The sequence below is a fragment of the Cavia porcellus genome, unplaced genomic scaffold (assembly GCF_034190915.1).
Source record: "Cavia porcellus strain 051 isolate PalLab524CR breed Dunkin Hartley unplaced genomic scaffold, mCavPor4.1 scaffold_19, whole genome shotgun sequence".
NCBI classification, from domain to species: Eukaryota; Metazoa; Chordata; class Mammalia; order Rodentia; family Caviidae; genus Cavia; species Cavia porcellus.
In genome coordinates, this window is record NW_026947502.1 from 45585914 (window position 1) to 45611567 (window position 25654).

Consider the following 25654-nt stretch of genomic DNA (forward strand, 5'->3'; position numbering starts at 1 on the left):
GTAGAAATAGCTCCTGAGAGACAGGAAGGGTCCTGAATAGGTTTCCCCTGACTGTATCATTTGTCCCCCGCACTCAGTTATCTTTTCATTAATCAGCATCACTGTCTTGTTTGTACCTCCAGCTCTCTCACGTTCATGCTTCTGCTTCTGGCTTTCTTTTCTTTCATTCATGTATTTTTCTACCACCGATCCAGGACCATCTCTAACTTTATAACATTTTCGATAGTGATACCCAGTAGGCCAAACTTCTTCCAGAGAGCTCCCTTATCATTGTTCTGTATTATATTTTTGGTTCGTTGAATAAAATTTGAAATAGCATATCACATTTCCCCCAAAACAAGACTTTGATGAACTAACAAAAACTTGATAATATGGTTATCTCTTTTGCACACTTAAACATACATACAGTTATATCGTTTAGAGTGCTTTCTTTCCCTTTCATTATTATAATGTCTATTACTCGGCTATGAAAAAAAGATGATCTTGATGCTTGGAGGCAAACTTGAGACTATCCTCATAATAAATCAGACTCACATTTGTAAATATCATATTGTCTCTTCAGTATAAAAAATAATAATAGAAAATGATGACTTTGGTGGTAGTCACCATCTGTGTGGGGGTGGGGAAATACCTGACATGCATAACTTGAAGAAGGAAAGATATATTTTGACTAGTGGTCTTAGAGGTCTGTGTTTGGTCAGCTCAGTAGAGGAAAGCAGCTCACCTCATGGAAGCAAGAAAAGTAAAGAGAGAAGGAGACCAAGAAAGCCAAAGAGAATGCACAGGGCTAAGGACAGAATGCCCCCTTCTGAAGAACGCCCTCAGTGTCCTCCTTGCTCCAGCTGGGCCAGATATTCCATTAATTTTGATCTCATTTGTGCTTTAATCTGTTGATGAGTTTCCTGCCTTCATGATCTAATCACTTATGTGGGCCTCATCTCTAAAACTTGCTGATGCAATGTATGAGTCTTTGGGCGTCACTTCATATTTATACCATAACAACTTCTGTTTAAAAATATTAAGTCTTCCTCTTGTTGAATTAATACGTTTCAGTATTTGTCCTCTTTTCTATCATTCTGTAGAACTTTATAATACTCTACGTAAGTGTATTACAACATTTTGTTACATTTATTCTGATCTGCATTGTAGACTACGTTAGTATTACAAATTCATTTTATTACAAATTTTACCTTATAATTGTTTTTTAGCCTTATAATTGTTTTAGTTAATATATAGAAATACTGATTTTCTTATTTTAAAGCTTTATTCGATAAGTTTTTGAACCTTTTTTTTGCTAATTTTTACTCCCCCAAACCAAAAATGTTTACTGTTTTTTCTTCTACCACTATATGCACAGTACATTTGCATGAAAGCAGAGATCCTATCTTTCTTGTTCACTTTCATATTCCAAGGGCTTAGAACAGTATGTAGCACATAGGAAGGCCTCAACTGATGTTATTTTAGATGAATTAATTGGCAGCATTTTCAATTCTGGACAGAGAAAGCAGTGCATATCCACCATACTAAGACAGGTCACACAAACTGCTTTTCTGACAAATTGTGTTTCCCTGGTAGTCTGATCCTCTCCCTCAGCTTGACCCCAGTGTCCCACAGCAATTGTGTTGTGCTGTGTAACCTGGCCTTTGCTCCCCTCTGTCTCTCTGAAACCTGGCAACTCTGTCTATCCTGCAAAGGCTTGTTCTCATCCTAGTTCTCCCAGAAAGCTTCCTGGGACTCCCTGTTCTTCAGAAAGCTGAATTCAAAAAAAAACAAAAGCAAAAAACAAACAAGAATTAAAAGTAAACTCTGCACTCAAATAGAGCATGAACCTTAAAGAAAATTAAAGTGATGTGGAAAGATACATAGAGCAAATGATATTATGGTGGGCCTGAAATGCTCCTACAGTCTGGGAAGGGAATTAATTTATGAGTAACAGATAGAAAACAAAGATCCAACAATATATCATCATGTCAGCAATTAGAAGGAATGGAAACACTAGGTTCAGACGCCCCCACACTCAGACAGTGAGTCAGAAAAACAATGAGAACAAAGAAAGATATACGGTGCATTGATGCTGCTCATTCTGGTGCAGTGTCCTAAGTATTGAGTTCTGCAAGTGAAAACAACATTTATCTGAGTCTTTTATTCCAGGCTTTAAAAAAATCACCTCAATTTTCCTCCTCTGATAAATGTTGTGCACATTTCCATGGCTGATGAAAGATTTTTCTGTGATTAAAGATTTCATGAAGTTATGACACAGAATAGGTCTTCATTCTGGGAAGCTCATTTTTCGGTGAGCTGAGTAAAGTGGCCTCTTGTAGCAAGCTGTCAGAATGAATGAGTATTTTTCCGCTGCTGAAACTCTGGGGCATTTACTGCCACCCAGAGCTCCAGAATCAACCAATGTGACCTGTCATCTGAAGATGGGCAGCACCGCACTGACTCCATAGTTTGCCCCCAAAACAGTGACACTATGCTTTTGCCTTCATCCTCCCTTCAGAGTCACACTTGCATCCCTTGAGAAATTGATACTGCACGGCTGACCTGTGGCTTCTGGTAGGGTACATATCTGTGTACATGAATGTGTGTGAGACTGGGCATCCTAGAGATGTGTACTTCACTCAGTTCCTTTCTGGAGAGACTAGTGGGAGGCTGTGGTCTTGGAACCAGATCCCTATCCTCTGGGAAAGCAAAGTGTCTTGAGCTCTAAATCTGGAATCCTGGACATCATCCCAGGACCTTTGTCCCCTTCTAAACCTCATCTTCCTCATGGCAAATGTGGCATGGATGGCTGCCTTTAAGTGCTGTAGAGACTGAACCTCCAGGTGTGGCAATGAGGCCAGTCCTCCTTCCCTTTGGCTCAGCTTTCCCACCAACTAGCAAAGCCTTACCTCCACTTGAGGGAGTCATTTGCAATTCAGATACCTTTTGAAAGGTCATGTTTTGAAGTCACACAACCTGGAAATGACCATAGCACAGATCATTGCCTGATTACCACCCTGCTTCAGTTTACCCTGCTCCTTTGAGGAGGAAGGACAGTGCTTCTGCTCAGTTGCTATCATCTTGTCCATTGTCATGGCTTCAGCCATAATGTTTAAATCAGCAGACATCTATTGATTACCTGTCACATGCAAGATGTGATATTTGGAGTACTGTGTTAGATTTAGGCAAGCATTCAGATGAAATGGAGACCTAACAAATAGTGACTAACACAAATAAAGCATGTGTTTTGGATTTTTAAAAAAATATTTCACCCATATAGCTAATAAGTCTAGAGGGAAGAGGTGGTGTGGGGCTGTAGCAACTGCTCTGGGTATCACAGGTTCTCAGGCTGCTTGTAGCCCCTCCTCTGCCATCTGCAGCCTCAAGTTTTCTCTTCTTTGTCTCTGAATGGCTGCTGAGTTTCAAGGCATTCAATTCATTTCTAGGGTGGAGGGGGAAGGGAACACGAAGGCTATGGGCAGAAGCTGTCCTCTCAAGGCAGTATCCTCTATCTGGTACGAAAGTCTCCTAAACCTGTGTCTTGTAGGCTAGAACTTTACTTCATGCACCATCCTGTTGCTGCAAGGAGCAATGGGAACTTGAATCTGCCTTTTCCCACCCCTCAAGCGACGAGGTTCCAAGTGGGTAGGTGAATTCAGCTGTGTCATCTGTCAAGGTGAACAAGAGAGGCATCTCAGGATAGGAAGCTCATAGTAGTATGTGTGTAAGCATTCATAATCTAGTTCTTCTGTTTCCCTCATCTTGCTTGTTACCCAATAGCCAAAGGGGTCCTATCTCAGCAATGAGAACAGTAACTAATACACACTTTTCTCATTGCTGAGACAGTTCTTCACTTGGACATCACCTTCACTGAGTGACACTATATGCCAGGCATATGCATGATGTTATTTGAGCTCAGCTTCCAATTCTTGCCTTATTCTGAGGCTTCGAGAATTGAGTTGCTTTCTAGGGTCACTTGCCTTGTAAAGGTAGAGTTGTAAGCATGCATGTTCCTAGGGGCAAGCAGGAACCTGATACACAGACTCAATGTTTAGAATTCACATTGATGTTCAGAATGGGGCTCAGTAATCCTTTGTGTTTGGGGCATTTATGAAAAGGTAAATCATACTTCTGCATACCTTCAAAGAGCAGAAAATTCTCAGAAAAGAAAGAAAGGCAAAGTTATTCCTTTTTGGCTGTCGAAGAATTTTGAACTTTCTCCTGTCTTTGCACACAGTACCCGACAGTGCCACTTGCTCCTGGATGTCTTCAACTCCACAGAGCATGAGCTGACAGTCAGCGCCAGGCGCAATGAGGAGCTCATCCTTCATGCCGGCGAGTGCCAACGGTAAGTGCCCTGTGAATAGGGAGCCAAGGGGAAGTGTGAGGGGAACAGGAGCATGACCACCAAAACAGCACAGAGCATCCCAGCAGAGAACGTGGCCAGGGCTGTGGCACGTTCCTGAACAGGCAGAGCTTACTGATGGTGTTGGGAAGATGCAGAGCTCCTTGGTTTGGCCCTGGCCTCTCCTCACACCAAGAAACTGTGCTGCCAACCCCCAACTGTGTTTCAGGTGAATACTCCTGTAGATTGGAATTATGGGTGAAAAAACTTTTAAATAATTTTTAGAACATTTTTAATTGCAAAATACTTCATACAAAAAATAAACTAGCATACCTATATACTAGACTTAAACATTTTTCTATATTTGCTCCAGATATCTCTCTGTCTCTGTGTGTTTTATTTTAAAGAAATAACATGTTAGGGGCTGGGGGTTTAGCTTAGCGACATAAGCACCTGCCTTGCAAGCAGGCGGCCGTGAGTTCAATCCCCAGTACCGATAAAAATGAAAAAGACAAAAAAAAAAAAAAAAGAAAAGAAAAGAAAAGAAAAGAAAGAAAGAAATAACATGTTATTTTTTTTTTTATTTATTTTGGTACTGGGGATTGAACTCATGACCCTTGCCAGGCAGGTGCTTGTGCCACTGAACTAAATCCCCGGCCTAATTTGTTTTATTTTTTAAACAGCTGATATTAACATTGTTAGTCAACAGGGAAATGCAAATTCAAATCCAAACCACAATGAGAATGGTTAAATTAAAAATGGCAACAAAGACTGTTGGTGTGGATGTGAAGCAATGGAAACTCTCACTCCTTGTTGGCAGGAAAATGAAATAGTACTATCACTGTGAAGAAATTCTGTCACTTTCTTTAAAAAACTAAACAGTGATTCCAATTGTAGTTATTTAGTCAAGAAAAATTAAAATGTGCATGATTATAGAAATGCCTATACAATAATGTTCCTAAACCAAAAGCTAGAAAGAACATTAGTGATCCTTACTGAAGAATGTGTAAAAAAATTGGTAGCGTTTCCCTCCAGAGTAGCACCACAAAACAAAAATAAATAAATTACTCATCTGAGAGAGAATGATAAATCTCAGGAGTGTTATGGGGAGTCAAAGAAGCAGTATCCCAAGGATATTGTATTGTGTGATTTCATTTATTTGACACCCTGGAATGAGCAGAATCTGTCTACAGTGGAAAGAGTGGAGAGAGTTAGGATATTAGTTAGTTATCTCTGAGGGACTGGAAAGGGTTTGACACAGAAGAGGCAGAAGGTAACTTTATGGGTGATGATCTGTTGGGATAACTCTTAGGGGTCTGAGTTACATGAGTGCGCACACTTTTTAAAACCCAGCAGACATTCACTTCTAATTTATACCTTTCCCTGTGTGTGAATTTTACATAAAAGAAATGGCCAACAAATTATGAGCTTTGTTAAAGATATCCGCACTGAAGGATTTGGAGTATGTCTTAGTTTCTTGTTGCTGAAAAAAAAATCCTACTCCCACAAGTTACAGGAAGAAAGGCTCACTTTAGTTCACTGTTTGTAGAGGTTTCAGTCCACAGTTGGGTGGCTCCAAGCCAGAGAAGCATGATGGAAGCCATAGCAGAAGAGAAACACTTTATGTCATGGCAGGCAGGAAGCAGTAGCCTTCCTTTTACTTCCTGTTTTATTCTACCTAGGCTACAATCCTATTGTCGGTGTCACTCACACCCAAGGTGGGACTTCTGTCTTCAGTAAATCCATTATCTACAGCCAGCTGTATTAAACCAATCCATTTAATGGACTAATCCAGCATCACTCATCCACAAACCAGTATCACACACTCCTGATCCAGTCACTCCCCAAAGCCCTACCTATGAGTGCATGAGTCTTTGGGAGACATCTGGATATAAGCCATGACAGGTTCTGTGATGTCTACTGTAGTCTTTAAATTGCATGGCAGATCAGATGGGTTAATAGATAGGCACAGAGACGGGCAGAGGGACAGACAGAGAACATCGTTCACTGCATTGTCTCCCAGTGAACGTGCAGAGAGTATTCACTGTGACATTCTTTCAACTTTATATTTAAGTACTTTCACAAGAAAATGTTGGGGAAAGTAAAATAAAACATAGCTAAATCCTAGCCCCACCTACCTCATGCCATCCTCCTTTCCTCCTTTTGTTTTGGTGGTGGTGGTATCATCTGCATTCTTATGACTTTTATTGTCTATACATATACTCACTAGCAAACATTATTTTGAGAGTTTCCTTTCTTAAAAAAAACTCAGAAAATAACATGAGTGATTCTGTGTCATATATGTCCTTTAGAAATTTACAATAAGCATTATACTTTGGAGCTAAATATAAATCGATTTCTTTCATTTTGAATGCTATTAATATTTCATTGTGTAAATATGGCACCTTATTCATTTCTATGCTAATGCACTTGCTATGAGGTGGCTTCTAGGATATTTATATTTAATGTGATTGTTAATGACATATGAATGTAAAATGAGGCTGTGATGCCCCATAGCAGGACAGATTTGAGTGATAGCTTGAATTTGGAGGCTCAGTGGCTAGGGGAGCACTTACAACCTTCCTTTGAGAGAAACCAGAAGACCCTCCCAGAAGCACACTTGTTCTTATCCCCTGGAATGAACTTGCCATCTGTGTGTGGGTATATGGGGGTGGAGGTCTCCTGTGCCCTACAGGCTGGGCAAGTGTGAGTCCCCAACTCCCAAGGGAAGGACAGGCATTTTTTGAGGTCATTCATGTCACCAGATGCTCTTCTTAAAGTTCAGGGAACTGTCTGTCCTCTATCCCATCTCTTTGTCTAGATGTTTCAATGTAGTCCAAGAGCCAAGAGAACATAAATCGAGTCTTCTTATGAAGAAGACAATATAAAGAAGACAATATAAAACATTTTAAAAACATATATAACTTGTTAAGCTTATTTTGTGGAGTACACTTGAATCATTCTTGGCAATGAACAATTGAATAATAATAAAACACCAGTCGCAAATAATTGCAATTTGGTTTTGTACTTCAGGCTTCTTTATTAAGCTTTTTGCTTAACTTCTCATTTCGGAATACTCATAACTCATATTCTTTTATTCATTCATAAAATATTCATTCAATAAATATTGATACTTTGAGAACTTGCTGCGTGGTAAGCCTGCGTCAGGCTTCAGGAGTACCAGGACGAATAAATAAGGACTCCACTTCATAGGGGAGCAGTAGCAGTATAACAGCGAAGTGTCTAACCCAGCTGGGTCAAACATGGAGGACGCCATCCCTTTGTTGCTCATCCAGGGCATCTTGGTGACCTGGTCAGGTGAGAGCAGTGAGTAGATCAGAGGTCATGATACTACATCTGCCTGAGAAGTCATTTTTGACCTGTCCCCAGATGCCCAATAGTATGTGGGGACTCTGCTGTGTTGGGAAAATTACAGTTCGGAAGGCCTATGGTGCAGTTCTTAGGAAGCAGTTCAGGAGGAGGACACAGAGGAGCTTGTGACTCACTTGGCAGCACTGGGAAGCACTTATGGACCATGGCTTTGGGCATGGCCTCTATCACCCAGTCTTTCCCTCGCTGTTGCCCTGTTTCTTCCCCATGGCTGAGTTTAGCCCCTAACCTTGCTCTGCTCTTCCTCCATGAGAAGCCTTCCCTGCTGCTCTTCAGGCTTCACTAGAAGCTGAAGAAAGCTTCTCTGTGTTTCCTAAGTGGGTGTGGGCTCTGTCTGTACAGGCGACAGGCAGTAGTGGCGCTAGTGGACTTCAAATTCTTACTTCATCTCTACTGGTGAGTGATGTTGTCCTTGCCTCCTGGGAAGGGGTGAGTGCACAATGCCTTTCTTTAAAGGGACCACAGCCAGAGTGCAGAAGGAGCCACATTCCTGGAAACAATATGGCTTCCATGTGGCCCCTTGCAAGGTTATTGCATTCAGGCCAGTCTACATTCTCAGATAGGTAGCTCTTCATTTTTTGGTTGGAATAGATTTGACTCTTCCTTGTTGTAGAAGGAGATATGTTATCCAGCACAAAAGGCATGGACACAGACCAGTTGTTTATTTTTCTTTTCCCGGCTCTGATCAACCTTCAGAAGGTTGTGGTCAGCACTGAAAATGCCAGCTTCAGCCAACAGAGGAAAGGGCAAGGGGATGCGTTGGTCAGCTTTGTGTTAGTACAATAAAATGCCTGAGGCATCCAGCTCATACAAGACAGGATTTATTTAGCTCAGGGGATTCACTGTCCAAATAGCACAGTGCAGCCTCTGCCAGGGCTGCCATTTGGCCACATCACCTCATAGGACACGGCAGATAGCAACGGTGGGAGCAAGCAAGTTGTTACATATTGCCCACGAGTGGGGAAAGAATGGGTGGGGCAAACTCAGCCTTTACAGTCATTTGCTCATGAGAATGACCAAGCCACTTCCCAAAGCCACCTTCTAAGCCTCTCCCCCATACCTGAGGGGTTCCCTCTATACTCCAGCCCCAAGGACTCTGCTGCGCTTCCTACAGGACCACTCTGAGGATAAGGCCTGGATGTAGTGGGCCCTCGGCTACATGCAGACCTCACCCAAAGCAAGGGAGTAGCAAACTGTCTATCAGGGTCCCAGCTCTTCCAGGGGTTAAGATAATCAGTAAATGAGGTGCTGCTTTGGCCTCACAATGCTTACATTTTGGTGTGGGAGAAACATAGACAAACAGGTAATTGTTGCACAGTTTGAGGAGAATTGAAAGCACACAGGAAGGTACCTAGGCTGGGCTTAGGCCAGGGAGGCATCTGGGAAGGCCTCCTTGCAAAAGTTTTATTAATGCCATTTTTCCTTTCCTCTATCCCAGTTGTTTTTTCCTTTTTTTTTTTTTTTGAGCACTTTCTTTCCCTTTCATTATTACAATATCTATTGTACATTTTGGATCTTATTACTCTTTCAGTTCATTTTTTTTTACACAAGTAGACAATATGATATTTACAAATGTGAGTTCGATTTATTTCACTTATCAGTATAGTCTCAAGTTGCCTCCAGTTACTTATAAAAACCTCAAGATTATCCTTTTCTATAGCTGAGTAAGATTCCATTGTATAAAATATGTATGTAGGTGTACACATATAACTGTATGTATATATGTGATAGATAACTATATTACTAATTCTCTGTTATTTCATCAAAAAGAACAGTTTGTGCTGTCATTATTGTTTGATCATTTTTTATGCCTTGATCTTGTAATCTGAACAACTACTGCTAAGATAACAATATGCAATATATTAACTAGAGTTGATTTTTTCGAAATTCTGTATTATTTCTATCCTTTTTTTCTGTTTTGCTTTTTTTTTTTTAAAGTGATATTTATTTGGACACATTTAAGTCTGTGCAGCCCACTGTAAAAAGACTCTTGTAGCTATGGGGCTTTTAAATGACAGGAATATATTTCTTACATTTCTTCCCAGCTTGCTGACTTTCTCTATATGCTTCCATGCAGAAGGTGAGAGAGCTCTTGGGCCCTGTCTTATATAGGCACGAGTCCCATTCGCAAGAGGTATGTTTGCCTGACCTGTCACTTCATCTCCCTCCCCTCCCACTATCACTGTGCTGTGGATTACTATTGCAGTGTATGATTATATGAATTTAGGAGGGACACAAATATTCAGACCATTGTATTTCACCCCTTCCTCCCCCAAATCCTTATGCTTCTCACTTGCAAAATGCATCCATTTTATTCTAGGATTAAGAGCTTAACTCTTTCTAGCATTAACATTCTCTCATTGGCTTGTACTGCCGGTGGTTCTGAGCTCCTTGGCAGTGAAACAACTGATTACAGCCCCCTTGTGAACATGCTAACTCAAAAGGCTAAAGCTAAAAGTCTCACCTCAATATCTATATCAGATATGGATTAGATTCAAGGTGCAGTTCATACTGAGGCAAATTCATCTCCAACTGTGAGCCTGTAATATCAGACATGTTATATGCTTTCAAAATACAGTGGTGGCACAGGCATGGGGCAGACATTCCCATCCTGTAAGAAAGAAATGGGAAAGAGGTGAGGGGTTACAGGTCCCAAAAAAGTCCACAACCTAACAGGACAAACACACGTAAACCTCAAGGCTTGAGAATAGCCTTTTCTTAGCTTAGTGCTCTGACTTTGAGCTCTACCTGCATTCATTGGGCCATTTCAGGCCCACTAGAGCGTGAGGCCTGCCTTCTAGATCTATTGTGGCAGCACCTCGCAGCTTTGAAAGACAGGGATTTGGCCTCCAAAGCCCTTAGGGGCCCTAGAGCCAGCTCTTTGCCTGTGTTCCACTTGGCTGGAATTGTCCTGGCCCACTGTCCCAGTGGGGATGCCCCATGGCCTATTCAGGGCTCTCCATCATGATGGGAGAGGCAACCCTGACAACTTCTGCATTGCTTGTGGGGTCATTCTACCATCTTTGTGGACAGTGGGTCCTAGCTTTTGCTGAGTAACTGACTAATGTCCTGTGGTCTTTTTGCCCCTACCCTTTAGGTTTTCTCCCACTATCCCTCCTTTATGACATGGATAAGCTGCGAATATCACAAATTTGATGAATAGTTTTGTTTTTATAACTTTTTTCTTTTCTTTCATTTTACTGCAAGAGGTCAAGAGACTGTAAGCCTCATCTTCAAACTTGGCTCAGATGTTTTCCTTAGCCAGACATCCACTGTCAGGGCTCACAGGCCCTACCTCCCATAAAATGGAGGACATGAACACCAGTGACCCTGATTCTTGGCTGAATCTCATTGGGTGGCCTTTCCACCAGTGAACTGGAGGGTGTCTGTGGCCTCTTCAGAATGGTTGTGGCCGTCTGTTGTGGCTTGTTTCTAGATGCCTCCCCAAAGCCTCCTGGGATCATAGTGGGGCTTTTCTGATGGCTGCATCTAGGACATGTGATATTGGGATTAAGGATGTATAGCAGTAAATTAAGCCACTGGTTAGAATTAGCATAGTTCTGGGCATGGTTAACTGGATTTACTGAAGACATAAGCCCTACCCTGGGTGTGAGTGGCACCACCCAAGAGATTTATAGCCCAGATAGGATAAAAGGGAAATATGAAAGGTAGGCTGCTTGCTGCTGTCTTCTTCCTGCCGTGCCATGAACTGTTTTTCCTTCTGTGACACCCCTCTGCCATGTCATCTTGCTTTCTAACCAACTGATTATAGACTGAAACCTCTACAGACTGTGAGCTGAAATAACCCTTTTTGCCTTTAACTTGTAGGTATTGTGTATTTTATCTTAGCAAGCAAAGCCCCTAAGATACCATCCATACCTTTGTCAGCATTCCTTGGGTGTTCTCTAAGATGAGACTTTTTCATAGCTCTCCCTTTTTTCTTTCTGGGACCTCCCCAGAATTGCCTTTAATAATCTGCTCCTGGAAACATAGGCTTTTTCTGATGTGCAACTCACAGCTCTGCTGTCTTTATATTACCAGTTCCAGAGCTGCTCCAAAGTTGTAGGCATTTGTTAGAGTAGCCCCCCTCTCGTAGTGCCAATTTCCTGCCATAGTCCATTTGGGCTGTTTTTTCTTTTAGAAAGAATATAAATTGGTTTCTCACCATTTTAGAGGCTGGAAGCCTGAGATCAAGGTACCTATATACCTAGTGTCTGCTGAAGATGGCTTTCTAATTTGCAGATGGCAGCTTCTAATGGTATCCTCACGTGATGAAAGGGGCAAGGGTCTTTCTTTTGCCTCTTTTATAAAAGCACTAATCTCATTCATGAGTACAAACCCCTCATGATCTACTCACCTCCCAAAGTTGCCCCCATCTCCCAATGTGTCATCTTAGGGGTTAGAATTTCAGCAAATGAAATTGGAGCAGGGCACTGCACACATTTAACCCGCAGTAAAACATGCCATGTAGATAAGACTAGGAAATGGTACAAGGCACAAAGACCAGCATGTTGTGGAGGGGTGTGTGTGTGTGTGTGTGTGTGTGTGTGTGTGTGTGTGTCTATACAGGGAGTAGAGTGGAAGAGTTATTCTTAGACTATGAATATTTGAGTTATTAAAAATTAGAAAACCATTCTCATCATTGTATTTCTCAGAGATATCTTTTCAATCTTATAAAATTCATTCCAGCAAATGGATGTAGAAAGTACTTTTCCACCTTCCTAATCTCTTCTTTCAAAGGTCCTTTGGAAATAAGTGACTCATCTCTCAGTCTCTGAGTTTCTGGGGCATGCTTAGTGCGTCAGTTCTGTAATTAAGGACCGTCAGTTAACTTTACTTTCTGCCTAACATGATTTGTGCCACTTGGTCTGTGGTGATTACATATTCTAGGCTTCGCATTCTCAGTTGTGACGTTTGCAATGTTATGTCAGCCACGCTGGTGTGTTGACCAACCTTTTCATTCCAAGACTCTCTTCATTCTCATGCTCAGCATCTTTCATATCCATGGTGGTCCTTCGGGGAGGGGACTTTGTGCCTCTATGCCCTGTGAGTAAGAGAAGTCACTTGGCAAGTGCCATGCATTTGGAGGGAGCTGGGCCTCAGGTGCCAAGCAGCAGCTGCTCCCCACTTTGCAGGAGTCATCCACAATTATTTAGGCTGAGTCTCACAAAATCAATCATCTGTCTTTATCAAACCTCAAAATATGACCAGAAACACTAAAAAGTGAAGGAACAGCATAAATTTTCTCAAGAAAATACGATGTCACCAAATATTCTGCAGCAAATATTCTGGAAAATTAAGAGATGATAATTATTGTGGATTTTTTGGCTTAATTACCAAACCATTAAAACTAAATTTCACAATAGCCCTCATTTATACATAAACCTCTGTATAATTTATGGCAATAGATGTTGCCTCATTACATGCTTGAGGGTATTAGTTTTGCTTCCCTGTCCCTCACTGCAGAGGTCCTGAGTTCTCTTACAGAGGACTTGGCATCAAAGCATCCAAACATCTTCATCTTAGGAAAAAGTCACTGCTGGCAGCGTGAGTGGATCATCCCTGTCACCTGTCTTGCCAGTGCAGACACAGGGGTCAGGGCCAGTTTTGTTGCAGGAGACTGGGAAGAGGCTTGTGGTAGTCTACAGCACTGAAGCTTGTTACCTTGATGCTCTTTTTGGGGTGCTGAGGGACTTGTTATTCTGTCGTGTCTCACATTTCTGTTTATCCTGTCTTAGAACTGCCCCATAGCTCAAATATCTGGCTCCACCTCCAAGCCACCCCTAGCTTTGTTTCTTTTTTTTTAAATTTTATTTAAGGGAGAAAAATTAAAAAAAAAAAAAAAACAGAAAAAGGGTACAAATTAGTTATACCGAATTTCAGAAAATAAACAGTAGGAAATCACTACTTAATAGATTACATATTGTTATCTTAGAAATAGTTGTTCAAGTTACAAAATTAAAGAATATAAAGTGGACTTCCAAACAGTGAGACTGCAAACAGTTTTGTTCAATGATCCAAAAAAACTCAGTAATATGGTTATCTATCTTATACACTTAAATATATATGCAGTTATATCCTTTAGAGCACTTTCTTTTCCTTTGTTTTGTACAATGGCAATTACATATTTTGGGTTTTATTACTCCCACAGTTCTTATTACATTGTTTTGAAGAGAGTAAAACCAAATGTGACATAACAGAACAGAGTCAGTCAAATCAAAAGGATGGACATAATAGATAATGTAAAAACAAAATACAAGGTGATCAACAATGGTATCATACTGCCTCTTGCTATCTTAAAAAGAATTGCCTATATCATCAGTTATAATAAAATTGAACAAAACAGCAAAGAATAAAACCAAAACATTGGAGACATTACAGGACTTTAAAAAAGAAGATAATAGTCAATCAGAACGGGCATCATAATGAATCTTATTGTCTTCATAGTTCTTCATAGTTGTTGCCTATACTTTCGAACTTGGTACTATCAAGCAAAGCAGAATAGAGGAAAATCAGTCAAAACAAGATGGTGAGGGCAATACAGGGTTTCAAATCAAGTTAATAGGAAATCAAAGTGGGTTACTATAATGTATCCTGCTATTTTTTATTTTTCCCTTAATTAAAAAGATAAAAATAAAAAAGTAAATACTTTTTAAAAAGGGGATTGAGATAAAAGAGGGCATAACAACAAAACAGCTCAAGTCAAAACATAACCATTTAAGCAAAATAGTGTTTCACTACAAGATATCCCGACATAAAAGTAGTTACCATAGTGTCTCTTTCTTTGAAATCTTTGAGTATAACTTCGTATACTATAGCACCAAACATATCAAGACAATGTAAAACCATTCAAGAGAATGACAGTATTACAGGGTATTTAGAACCAACTATCAGAAAATGAACAGTGGTTTCTGTATAATCTCCTTGTCTATAAAAGTTTTTGCTTATATTATCACGTATAAATAAAATCCAGTAAGATACAACCTGTTAAGACTGATGGAGACAGAAGAATAAAAGCTTAATGGGACTTCAAAACAAGATGATACTAAATCAGCACTAGCTGTTATGATGTCTTGTTTTCTCCAAAATAGCTGTTCCTACCATCCAATCTTCTCTGCCTCATTTCTGTTGAGCTCTTTTTCTGTTGTTTGTTGTCAGTTTGTCTTCTTCATTTTGCTTTCTGCTCCATTCATTGTGAGCTCTCTGCCACTGTTTCTGGAATCTTGGTATTTTCCTTTTTTAGAATATCCTGCAGTATTCTCTGTAGAGTTGAATTGGTGGCTGCAAATTCCCCTAGTTCCTCTTTATCCTGGAAGCACCTTGTTTTTCCATCAATTTCTAGGGACAGTTGTACAGGATATATCAATCTTAGCTGGAGGTTATTACCTTTCAAAGCTTGAATTATTTCCCCCCATGTTCTTCGTGATTTGATGGTTTGTGCCGAGAAGTCTGCTGTAATTCTGATGGGTGTTCCCTTGTAATATTGTGTTCTTATATTGGATTTCTGGAATTTTGATTATTATATGCCTAGGTGTAGCTCTGTTTGGGTTGTAGGTGGCTGGGGTCCTGTATGCCTCATACATCTGAGTATCTTTACCATTTGCTAAATTAGGGAAATTCTCTTGGATTATTTCTGTGAATAGCTTTTGTAGTCCATTTATTTGTGTCCCTACTTCTTCTTTTATGTACTTAATTCTTAAGTTATAGATCCTTTTATCATCTTCTAGCCTTTGTATTATTGCTGTTTGTTTTCTTGCTATTTTTAAGAAGTTTTTCATTTCATGCTCCCAAATTACAAATCTGCCCTCCAATTCAGATAATCTATCCTTAGTTTCTTTCAAGCTGTTATGCCAGCTTTCAATAGAGTTTTTAGTTTCCTGGTAACCTCGTTGAACCTGCTTCACATATTCTATGTTTTCTCTATTTTCTCCATCAAACAATTCTCTCCTTTTTTTCTGTTCTTCCATTCCACCATCTTTTTTTTCTTGGGCAGTGCTTAGCATTTCTCTAACTATTCTACTTATATCTTGCTTTATTTCGTTAAATACTTCACTTTTAAACTCGTCTATGAGGCTCCGGAGATATCGCTTTATGTCTGTTGGTGCCGTGTCTGATAGGACGTGCATGTTTTCTGTCCTCCTTTGCACTTCTCTTTCCTGGATCAATGTTCTCCAGATTGGGGACTGAGGACCCTTTCTTGTTGTTTCCTCTTCCCATACTTTTTGTTCCTTCCATACAAGTGAGTATAGGAGGCCCAGTTTTTTTCTCCTTGTCTGTTACAGTTTATTTGAATTGTGCCGGTTAGGTGTTCCTGCCCACTGCAGTGTACTAGGGAGACACAGCCTCTGGCAGCCTCTGCTGGGCCCACCCCTCCAGGTCAACCTACTGAAGGCTTCACCACTAGGGTGCACCTCCAGGCACTGGGACCTGGTTTGGGTAGCCTACTGGGTCTTAGTCAGCGGTGTCATCCAGGCCAGGCACCCCCACCAATCCTGCTTGAGAGGGGAATATGCGACTAAAGTCACTGCAGCGTCCTGTTCTGGCAAGTCTGCCTGGTCCCAATATGTCCTTTGCTGGAGCCTCCTAGTCTATGGAATGGTCCCCGTTGTGCTCACTCACTGCAGTTTGATACAGGGCTCCCTGTGAGTCCTGCTCTCAACTCCGTTCGCCGATTCCCACTCTCAAAGCTTTTCATGTCTCTCTCCCTGCCGTGTGGATTTGGATGCAGCAGCGGTAGCAGAAAATTCAAATTGCGCCTTCCAGTGGCATGGGTTCCAGCTTCCATGCTGGGATTTTATCTGTTCCTGTTATAGCACTAGGATTGTATTTCCAGTTGGTTTCTCTTAGCTTAGTTCCTTCCTGGGTTGGCAGGGTATATCTCCCCTTGCTTAGGATTCCTCGTAGTGCATCATTCCTGGATTCTAAGTGGGGTATCTCAGAGAGCCTCCATAGCTGCTGCTATCTATCCACCATGTTCTCCCGGAAGTCTAGCTTTGTTTCTTATTGAGTTCTGTCAAACACTGCAAAGAACCTTATGAGTCATCAAATGGATATTTAATTGTGTGGAACCCCATTTTATTGCTAGTTATTTAAAACCATGTGTACTATTTTAGCATTTCTAAGCCCTTCTACCCAGTGTCTCATCTGTGATCTTTCTGAGTTAAAGTTGATTTTTGTTTTATGCTATTGGGATTTTCTGTGTACCAAGTTTTTCAATCGGAAAGGAAGATGGTAGATTCCTTGGGCTCTTGCCCTTCCAGCTGATTCTTGGGTCACTTAACAAGCCTTGACAGAGCTCCTAGTCTCCTGTCCTGAGCTAGCTCCCTGATAATTAGAAGCTTGTCAAGTTTCCCTGACAGAAACTCAGACAGATTTTGAGCAGGTGGGAACTTCCTAATGACAAGAGGTAGGCAGAGGGCAAAAAATGTCAGAGTGCAGCCCAGACCAGCACCAGCTTTAGGAACTTTGGTGTGCTGGAAGGTACAATGTGCTTTGTGGACTCAGATGATAGAGAAAATTTTTTCCTTTTTGCAACCAGAGAAAAATTGGGTTTCCATGTCCTGTGTAGCTTTCTGTTGCACTGAAATCCTAGCTTGGAGCTTTCCCTTCTTGACTTTTTTTCTCTCTGCTATTCTTGGGTGGTTTCTCTAGTGGGACTGTACTGAAGGTCTTTCCTTAGTGTGGAGGGGCAGGTAGTAGTGCCCATCCTTCACTTGGCCCTTCCTATCTGCAGCCCCCCCGCCAGTTGCCGTCGCCATCACAGAGGCTGTGAATTCAGGCCTGGAGTACACTGAGCCCTTTTCAGCCTGGCTCAGCTCTGAGCCTTTTAACTTACCCCACCAAGGTGAATCGCCTGCCTTGTTGAAATCTCAAGGGTTGTTCCCTAAAATAGCAATAATAATCTGTATCATACAGTTGTTCTACCTGGTAAAGCTAAACCTTTGAAAGTGCCTGGATGTGCACCTGATGCACGGCTGGTGTTTTGTGAGTGGCAGCTGCCAATGTCATTTTCCAGCGTCCTCTGCTGCACTTCCTTAAGTGGTCACTGTCCAGGTTTGTGACTGGAGCACATCATGGCCTATGTGATGATGATGTGTATCCAGGGGTGTATGCTTGTTTTTGGACATGTTGAGGTCAGGGTTTTATTCTTTTTTTTTTTTTTTTTTTGTCTTTTTCCTTTTTATCGGTACCAGGGATCGAACTCACGACTGCCTGCTTGCAAGGCAGGCGCTTATGCCGCTGAGCTAAATCCCCAGCCCCCAGGGTTTTATTCAAGGGAGTAGACTTATGAAAAACCTCATCAGCCTGGCATCTCAGTGGTCTCTGAAGTAAAAACAAAGCATCCTCTTCTCATCTGCTATGATGAGAGACTGCCATGGTTGTTTCTCAACAGAAATTTCATGTGAAGAACTAGGAGGAGTTACTGCATAGGTGGCTGGGCAGCTGGCAGGTCATAGCTCACATGCAGGCATCCAGGCACAACTGTAGCTGCAGGGAATGAGATGCAAGCCAGGGCAAGAAGTATCAAGGGTAGAAGCTCAAGAAATATGAACCTGTAGCCCTCTGGAGATGGTGTCTGAGCCTATGAGGTGAGGTGCATGCTACTGGGGTGCACCTGTGGGACTCCCTCAGGGACCTTTGCAAGAGAACAAATCCCTTCTTTGGCCCATTGTCCTGCTACCTCCTTCTAGGTGCCAGGGCAGAGCCCAGGGATTTGCAAGTACAGCAGAGATGTGCTTTACCTAGTCAAAATTGTGTAAGAAAAGCAGAAAACACTCAAGTAGCAAAGTACATTGTCTTCCTCTAGCCTCATTTGCCACCAGCTCTGAGTTATCTGGATACAGCGAATCTTTTGGGTGGGGCCCTAGCATTGTTACACCTGCCAGACTACAGGATCCCAGCCTTTGCTGCTTACCATAATTACTAGATTTTCCAAAAACAGAGGAATGCCTGACCCCACCTCTGGTTACTTGCTTGGTTGTGTAGTCTGGGTCTCAGGAGATTGAAATCTTCCCAGCCACTGACATGCTGCAAAGTTCAAAAGCCCCAGTGCCAGGTTTCAGGCTCTTTGAGAGCAGTGCTTGGGTCTCTTTGAGCTGTGAGTATTCTTGCCACCTAGGCCCTCTGCCAACACCAGCTAATGCTGGGGAGGTATTGACCAGTGAGGAAAGCGAGTAGCTCTGTTCCTGAGCCCAGGGCCCATGCCTTCCAACTTGGAAGGTATGTTCCATAAACCCCGTGTACTGGCTCCTACTCTGCACTCCCCTAGGTGTTGGCTGCCTTGGGCAAGCTTTAACAGAAATGAACTAGGTCAGAAAAAAGGAACAGAGAGCAGGTACTGGCATGAACTTGACAAGGCTCATCATGGGAACTTCCATGCTGTGTTCTCTCAGCCACAGTGCACCAGGAGTTTGAGAAATAGAGCTCATCCCTCCTTTCCTAAGGATTGGAGTCTGACTCTTCATCAGATGTTCCTGCCCACCTGTTGCGAAAAGACAAGATAGCTTGTCTTATCTTGTGGAAAAAAGTCTCTGGACTAAGTATTGATGTGGGTAGCAGCCCCTCACCTGCTGGTTCTCAGTCATGGCCTTGGTCACCCTTCAGCCTCTCTGGAATTCAGCTCCTCATTTGTGCAGTGCGGAGCCAGAATCCAGGCACATCTGCCTTGGGGATAGGAGAGTTCCATGAAAGTGTGGAAGCAGAAGCGGTTGCCCAGGCAGCATGACACAGACATCTGAGCAGTTATGTTTTCTTCAGTCTCTATCTTGAGGACTTCAGATACCTACTAAAGGTGACCGCAGCATATCCTTGTCACCCTAATTCTGCAAGTAGCAATTAATGGTTGATCTGTTGTTCTTCCCTACTCACTTCCCCATGTCCTGTATTTTTTTTTTTTTTTGAAGCAAACCCAAGAAGTCATTATTTTCTCAGTAAACAGTTTAATATTTAGTGCTGGGACTCTTTTTAAAACACCATACAATATCATGCTTTAAAATGAATAATTCCTTAGTATCATCAAATATTTATTCACTGCTCAAATTCCATTTGTCTCAATGTCATATTTTTCATACTTGTTTGGATCAGAATTCAAGAAATTGGCATGTCTGAAATATATTTTTCATCCACGGTTCCCCATTCATATCTTTCCTTTGTACCTTTTGTATTGCATCAGCCAGGAACACTGCCAGTTGCATGCCTGTGGTGATTCTTAACTTCTTCACTGACTTCTTCCTTCTTTGTCCCTCCTTAGTTAATAGTGAGGTTGAGGTGCTCGATCATGTTCAGTGATTTTTTTTCCCCCAAAGCCACTCCATAGGTGCTCTTGTGACTCTCTTGGAGGTCACCAAGTGCCTGCTTACCAGTGCCATTCCTTTCGTCAGCCCTTAGCCAAGCTGCCCAGCATGAAATTGCCATATAGATGCATGCCTTTCCATCTGCAGGGGTTCAGCAGACTTTAAGCACCACATGCACACTTCTCTTTAGTTGCTCTAAATGAAATATAATGGCACTCTATTATCTGGGTTTTGGATCTGTCCCATGTAGATGTGATGTGGTCACCTATAGACCATTGGCTTCACGACAGTTAATCCTCATCAGCTGCTCACCAGATGCTTGCAGGGAAAGACAAGGCAGTTAGCTGATACTCCTTAGGGCACTTAGAGGCTTGACTAGATTTGAGTGCTTCCCAAATCCGGGTGGCTGATGCAACGCTGGACTAAGGGTGAGCTGCTCTAAGAATTCCAGGGTGGGGTAAACTGTGGCCACCAAGGGAGAGACAGCTCCTATTAGCTCCCTATACACTGCATCTTCAGAGTTGGGAAGAGTGGAGTAAGCTGAGTTCAGGGTGTCTGTACCTGTCTAGTAGAACTAGCTTGAGATACTTAGGTTCCCCTGTGCTCAAGCTCACACCCAAGGCAGTTTGTCTCCAGCCCCATGTCTCCCCCACCTCTACCCGCCTCTGTTCTGGGCCTCTTGAAGAGGCATAGTTGCTTGAGGCTTCAGCCTCAACTTCTGAGGGCCATAGGTAAATGACTCTGAGGCCAGTGTACCTGAAAACATGAGGGTGGCAGTAGAACTCTCACTGTAAGACCTGGAAAGGTACCTTTACATGAGGTCTCAGTTTGGCATTTTGTGGTAGACAAGCAGCATTGTCTCACTTTGGTTTCAGGTTGAATTCCCAGGCATCTAAGGATGGCATATTCTCCGGTATCTGTATCAGAGATGTGTGTGCTTTGCCCACTTCGTTGTTGCTCTTGTTTTCTTTTTACCATGCTGGCAATCCACCCTGGGCTTGTGTTTGCAAGGTACGCACTGTACCTGTGCACAACATCCCAGCCTTTGCCCCCTGTTTTGATCAAGTTGATAGTTGTCTTCTTATTGAGTTGTAAATATGCTTCATGAATTATAGATACAAGCCCTTTGTCAGGTATATGATGTAGAAATAGTTTTTTTCAAGTTTATGATTTGTCTTTATTTTCTTCATGGAGAGCAGAAATCTTAAATCCCATTTATTTATCAGGGTTTTTTTCCCTTTCTTTTATAAATTATGCCTTTGGTGTCATAGGCAATAAACCTTTGCATAATTCAAGGTCAGAGATACTTGTTCTCTTCAAGAAGTTTTGTAGTTTTAGATCTTACATTTAGGTCTGCAATCCATTGTGAGCTAGCTATTTTGGGTTTGGTAGAGGTCAAAGCTGCTTCTTGCTGCACACAAATTCCGTTTGCTCTAGCACAGTGGGTTAAAGGACTGTCCTCAATTCATGGAGTGGCTTCAGTGCCTTTGTCTGAGATCCATGCCTCTGTTGACTGGAAGTGTGATGGTTGTTTCTGAAGACTTGTTAGATGTGAACCTAAAAGGGGAGAGAAAGAAAGGGCATAAGGGGTAACAAGAGAGCGTTGGGTATTGGTGCTTGATGTCAAAGTGTGAGTAGGAGGAGTTCCAAAGCCAGATCTGAGAGGTCTTGAACTCTAGATGAAAGAAATGATTTGGTGTTTTGTTTTTTCTTTCCTTTATGCATAATTGGAAACTGAACCCAGGGCCTTTGCACTGAGTTATATCTCCAGACCTTTTTTTTTTCTTCCAGACAGGTTGTCACTAAGTTGCTAAGTTGCTCAGGCTAGGCTCAAACTTCCAATCCTCCTGCTTTAGCCTTTCGGAGTGTTGAGATTAGAGGTGTATGCCCCTACATCTAGCTTCATTGTGTTCATAATAAGATTTGTGTAGATTCGTGAATAGGATACCTTTACCTTTGTCTTTTTAAAAATTTTATTAAAGAGGATAAAATTAAACAGAACAAAACAGATCATAAGAAAACAATGTAAGAGACACAGATTTCAAAGCAAGACAACCAGAGATCTTCACTGTCTATCATATTGTCTCTTGTTTTCTCCCAAATAGTTGTCCATATCTTCACATACAATGAATTCATACAAAACAATACAGTATAAAGTTCATCAGAACAGGATGATGAGGGCATTTTAGGTCTTCAAGACCAGGCAATAGGGAAGTCAACAATGGCTGCCGTAATGTCTCTCATTCTCTTCAAAATAACTGTCCATACCTTCATGTATGTTGAAATTAAACAAAACATACTAAAATCTTCTGAACAAAGAATAATAGTATTGCTGGATTTCATATCATGATGCTATGGGATCAGCACTGGGTACCTTAGTGTCTCTTTTTCTTCAAAGTAGCTGTTCATTTCATCGTGCATTATATAATCGATTCTCATAAACTGTTTAGGAGAAGTTCTACACATGCATGAGTCTCTGCATGTATACCTATCCTTTCTGTATTAGAGGGAAACACAAAACAAGAGAAAACAAAAACAAATTCCTAGAAAAACACAAAATGAAAAAGGCATACTAACAACAATAGCAAAGAACCCAGAACACTGACAGTATAGGCCTTTAAAACAAGGTGGTAGGAGCATAACTAGGGTGGTTATTTTACATAATGATCTTCAAGAGTCCTCAGATCACTATACAATCATATTTAAGGGCTTTCCTCATTTCTTCTTGGAGTGTGAATGACTCCTTTCTGCTTACCTGAAATCTTCTTGTTGGAGCCATGATTCTCAAAGTCTAGGCCCCAACCCAGCACCTGCTCCATATTCTGGGAACTTGCTAGAAGTGCAGTCTCAGACCACCCCAGATTTGCCCTGGAGTGGAGTCCAGGCACTTCAGGTTAGCAATCTTTCTAGGTGTTTCTGATGCCCACAGAAATTAGAGAACTAGTGTGTTAGAGAGACACCAAGGAATCATCCCACGTCGCGGCCCAGCATTGGTCGCATCTGGGGATTTGTTCACATGCAGTTTGGTGGCACATCGTCTCTGCAGCATCTGTTTTTGTTGGCTCCTAGAAAGAAGTGCCAGATCCTGGCTCTAGACCCAGGAAGCTCAGCAAGCTCTTTTTAGCTTGGTGCTTTGTAGCTCCCGGATTGGGCTGGAAGGGCAGCTTGGCTTTGTCGTGTTCTGTTCTTCAGGTGTGGTTCCCATAGGTGAGCAGGTGCCCTGTTTTCCTCCTCTGCTGTGATGCTTTTGTGGGCCTTGGGCCCTAATTGGCTGCATGGGTAAAAGATCCTTAAACTCAAACCTAAATTCAGTAACTTAATTTGCTGAACCTCTGTGAGCTTTAGTTGTCCCATCTTCCAAGGAGGACTATAAAACTCCCTCTTCTATTTCCTATTAGGTGAGTCATGTGGAGGTACCCATGGTGGGTCCTCTGTAATAAATGGAGGCTTCCCCTCTGTCAATGCTATAGCTGTTGGGCTGGGAAAATACTGTTTCCTATTTCATTGAATGGTTCACATAAAACCTGTTAAGTGGCAGAGACTCCACCTTAAGGATTCTTGCCCTTCCTGGGAGACTGTACCTTTTGTATCATTTATTGCATGTCCCTTTTCCCCATCAAAATACTCTAGTTTTCTATTAAGTATAGACACATTAACCCAAGGTGGGTTGAAATATGAATTAAGCCTTTTATTTTCTTAGAGCCCCCATCCATGTTTACCTGTTAAAGTCTGGGAGAGAAACACAACTCTGAGAAATCTCTAACTTTGATCTTACCCACCTTCAGCCTGGGCATCTTCTTACTATGTGTGGCTAAGACACATAGGTGGGGCAGTTGTGGAAGACAGGGCAGTTTTCTACTGTTGGTCTCCTGCTACTTACCCTCACTGATAGATTCTTCTACCTTGATGGCTCACAGGCCTGTGGGGACTCCGCAAGGGCCTGGAGATGGATGATAGTGCCTTGGGATAGATAATAGTACCTTGGTACTTTTCTTCCCATGGAGAACAGAGTCTGCGTTAAGATTTCTGGAGCAGTCTGGGGACATCCCCCACCCCAGCATCTGTCTCTTTCCCAGATGGTACTTGTTATAGTTTGTGTGTAGATGTCCCTGAAAATCCTCATGAAGTTTTAGATGGGGAAGTTTTTAGAAGTGCCTGCATTTAGATTGTATGTGTGACTCATGTTGCAAAGCTAGGATTAAGGGGACTGGGACTAGGAGTGATTCCTCTATCAGTCTACTGATTGGGTTGATGCCACCCTAATCCATGTAGACTGAATACAATGTAAGTGACAAAAAGAGGCTTGCCTCCCCCTTCTCTTGTTGCTTTGCTACCTTTGGCCACTGTGAACTGGTTCCCTGTTACTTCTCTTACTGCTCTGGCTGTCTTCCACTACCATGAACTGCCCTGTGCCACCCTGCCTTGGAGCTACCTGATTACCGACTAAAATCTCTACAAACTGTGAGCTAAAGAACTTTTTCTCCTATAACTTTGGGTGTTAGCTATTTTTTCTGAGCAACAAGAGAAGAGTAGCTAAGACAGTATGGATGGTTGGTCAGAATATGTGTAGAGGGGTATTGGGGGAACTAGGGAAATTTTCAACCCGGCTTCTGGCCCTGTCTATATGATATAGTTTCTGCTGTGCCTCCTTTTGTCAGTGTGAACCACACCAGACTCAGGAAAAAGCTTTTGTTTATTTTTCAATTTGCTAAAACTTTCTCAATCATTGTTACTGATGTTAATGTCCCCTCTTTTCATTAGTGTAATATTTTAACATTTTTGGCCTTTATCAGTTTGATCCCTGTGTCAGCTACTGTTCTCTCATATAAAAATACCTGACACCTAAAATTAAGGAAGGAAAGATTTATTTAGCTCACAGTTTGTAGAGGTTTCAGTCCATAATTAGCTGGCTCCAAGGTAGGGTGGTATGACACAGGGATAGCCGTTCAAGGCAGCAGCAGGTACCAAAGATGATGAACAAAAAAAGTGGTAGAACAAATCTCTTTTCCTCCCTTTAACTGTTAGCAGGTTATACCCCCCCTCCCGACCCCCTGGACAGCATAGCAATCATACCATTCTAGTGTCTTCCTCTTGCACAGGTTTCAGGATATTTACCAAGTAAAGGACCCTGGCTACCTGCTGAGTCCCTAGGTTCTAAACTTCTCAAGTTGACATGATGTATCAACCATAACAATCCCTCTCTTGTCAACTTGGCAACCAGACGCATTTCTTTAAACAGGTTTCCAGACATAAAGACATGCTTATTCTTACCATTTTACAACTTGAACATTATAACACAGATTTAACAATCTTTAAGGACAAACATTAATTCATTTGCTTTATATTACATTAAGTTATAACATTTTGTTCCTGGCCTCCCAAAGACTCATGCACATCCCTTTATGTAAAAAGCATTTAGTCCATTTATAAGGGTTGCCGAAGTCCTAGCAGTTTCAGTGTTGCTGATAAGTCCAGTCCCAAGTCTCCTCCCAGATGTAAGGCAAACTCTTAGCTACAGTCCCTTGTACAAATGAAAACAGTTAAACACTTAACAATATTTACTGGCATAAGATAAACATTACTATTCCAAAGGGCACAAACAGGAGGATACAAAGGATTGGGACCAAAGCAAGTCCAAAGTCTA

The 25654-nt window shown here is 41.8% G+C and overlaps 1 protein-coding gene across 6 annotated transcripts in view; it reads left to right on the top strand.

Moving 5' to 3' along the window:
- Positions 1 to 25654, top strand: part of Trappc9 (trafficking protein particle complex subunit 9) — a 703342-nt gene that overhangs the window by 483546 nt on the left and 194142 nt on the right. For all 6 annotated transcript variants that reach the window (XM_063231022.1, XM_063231023.1, XM_063231024.1 and 3 more), the window contains one exon: positions 4220 to 4330. In XM_063231022.1, coding sequence (XP_063087092.1) covers positions 4220 to 4330 — 111 coding nt within the window. The remainder of the gene's footprint in view (positions 1 to 4219; positions 4331 to 25654) is intronic.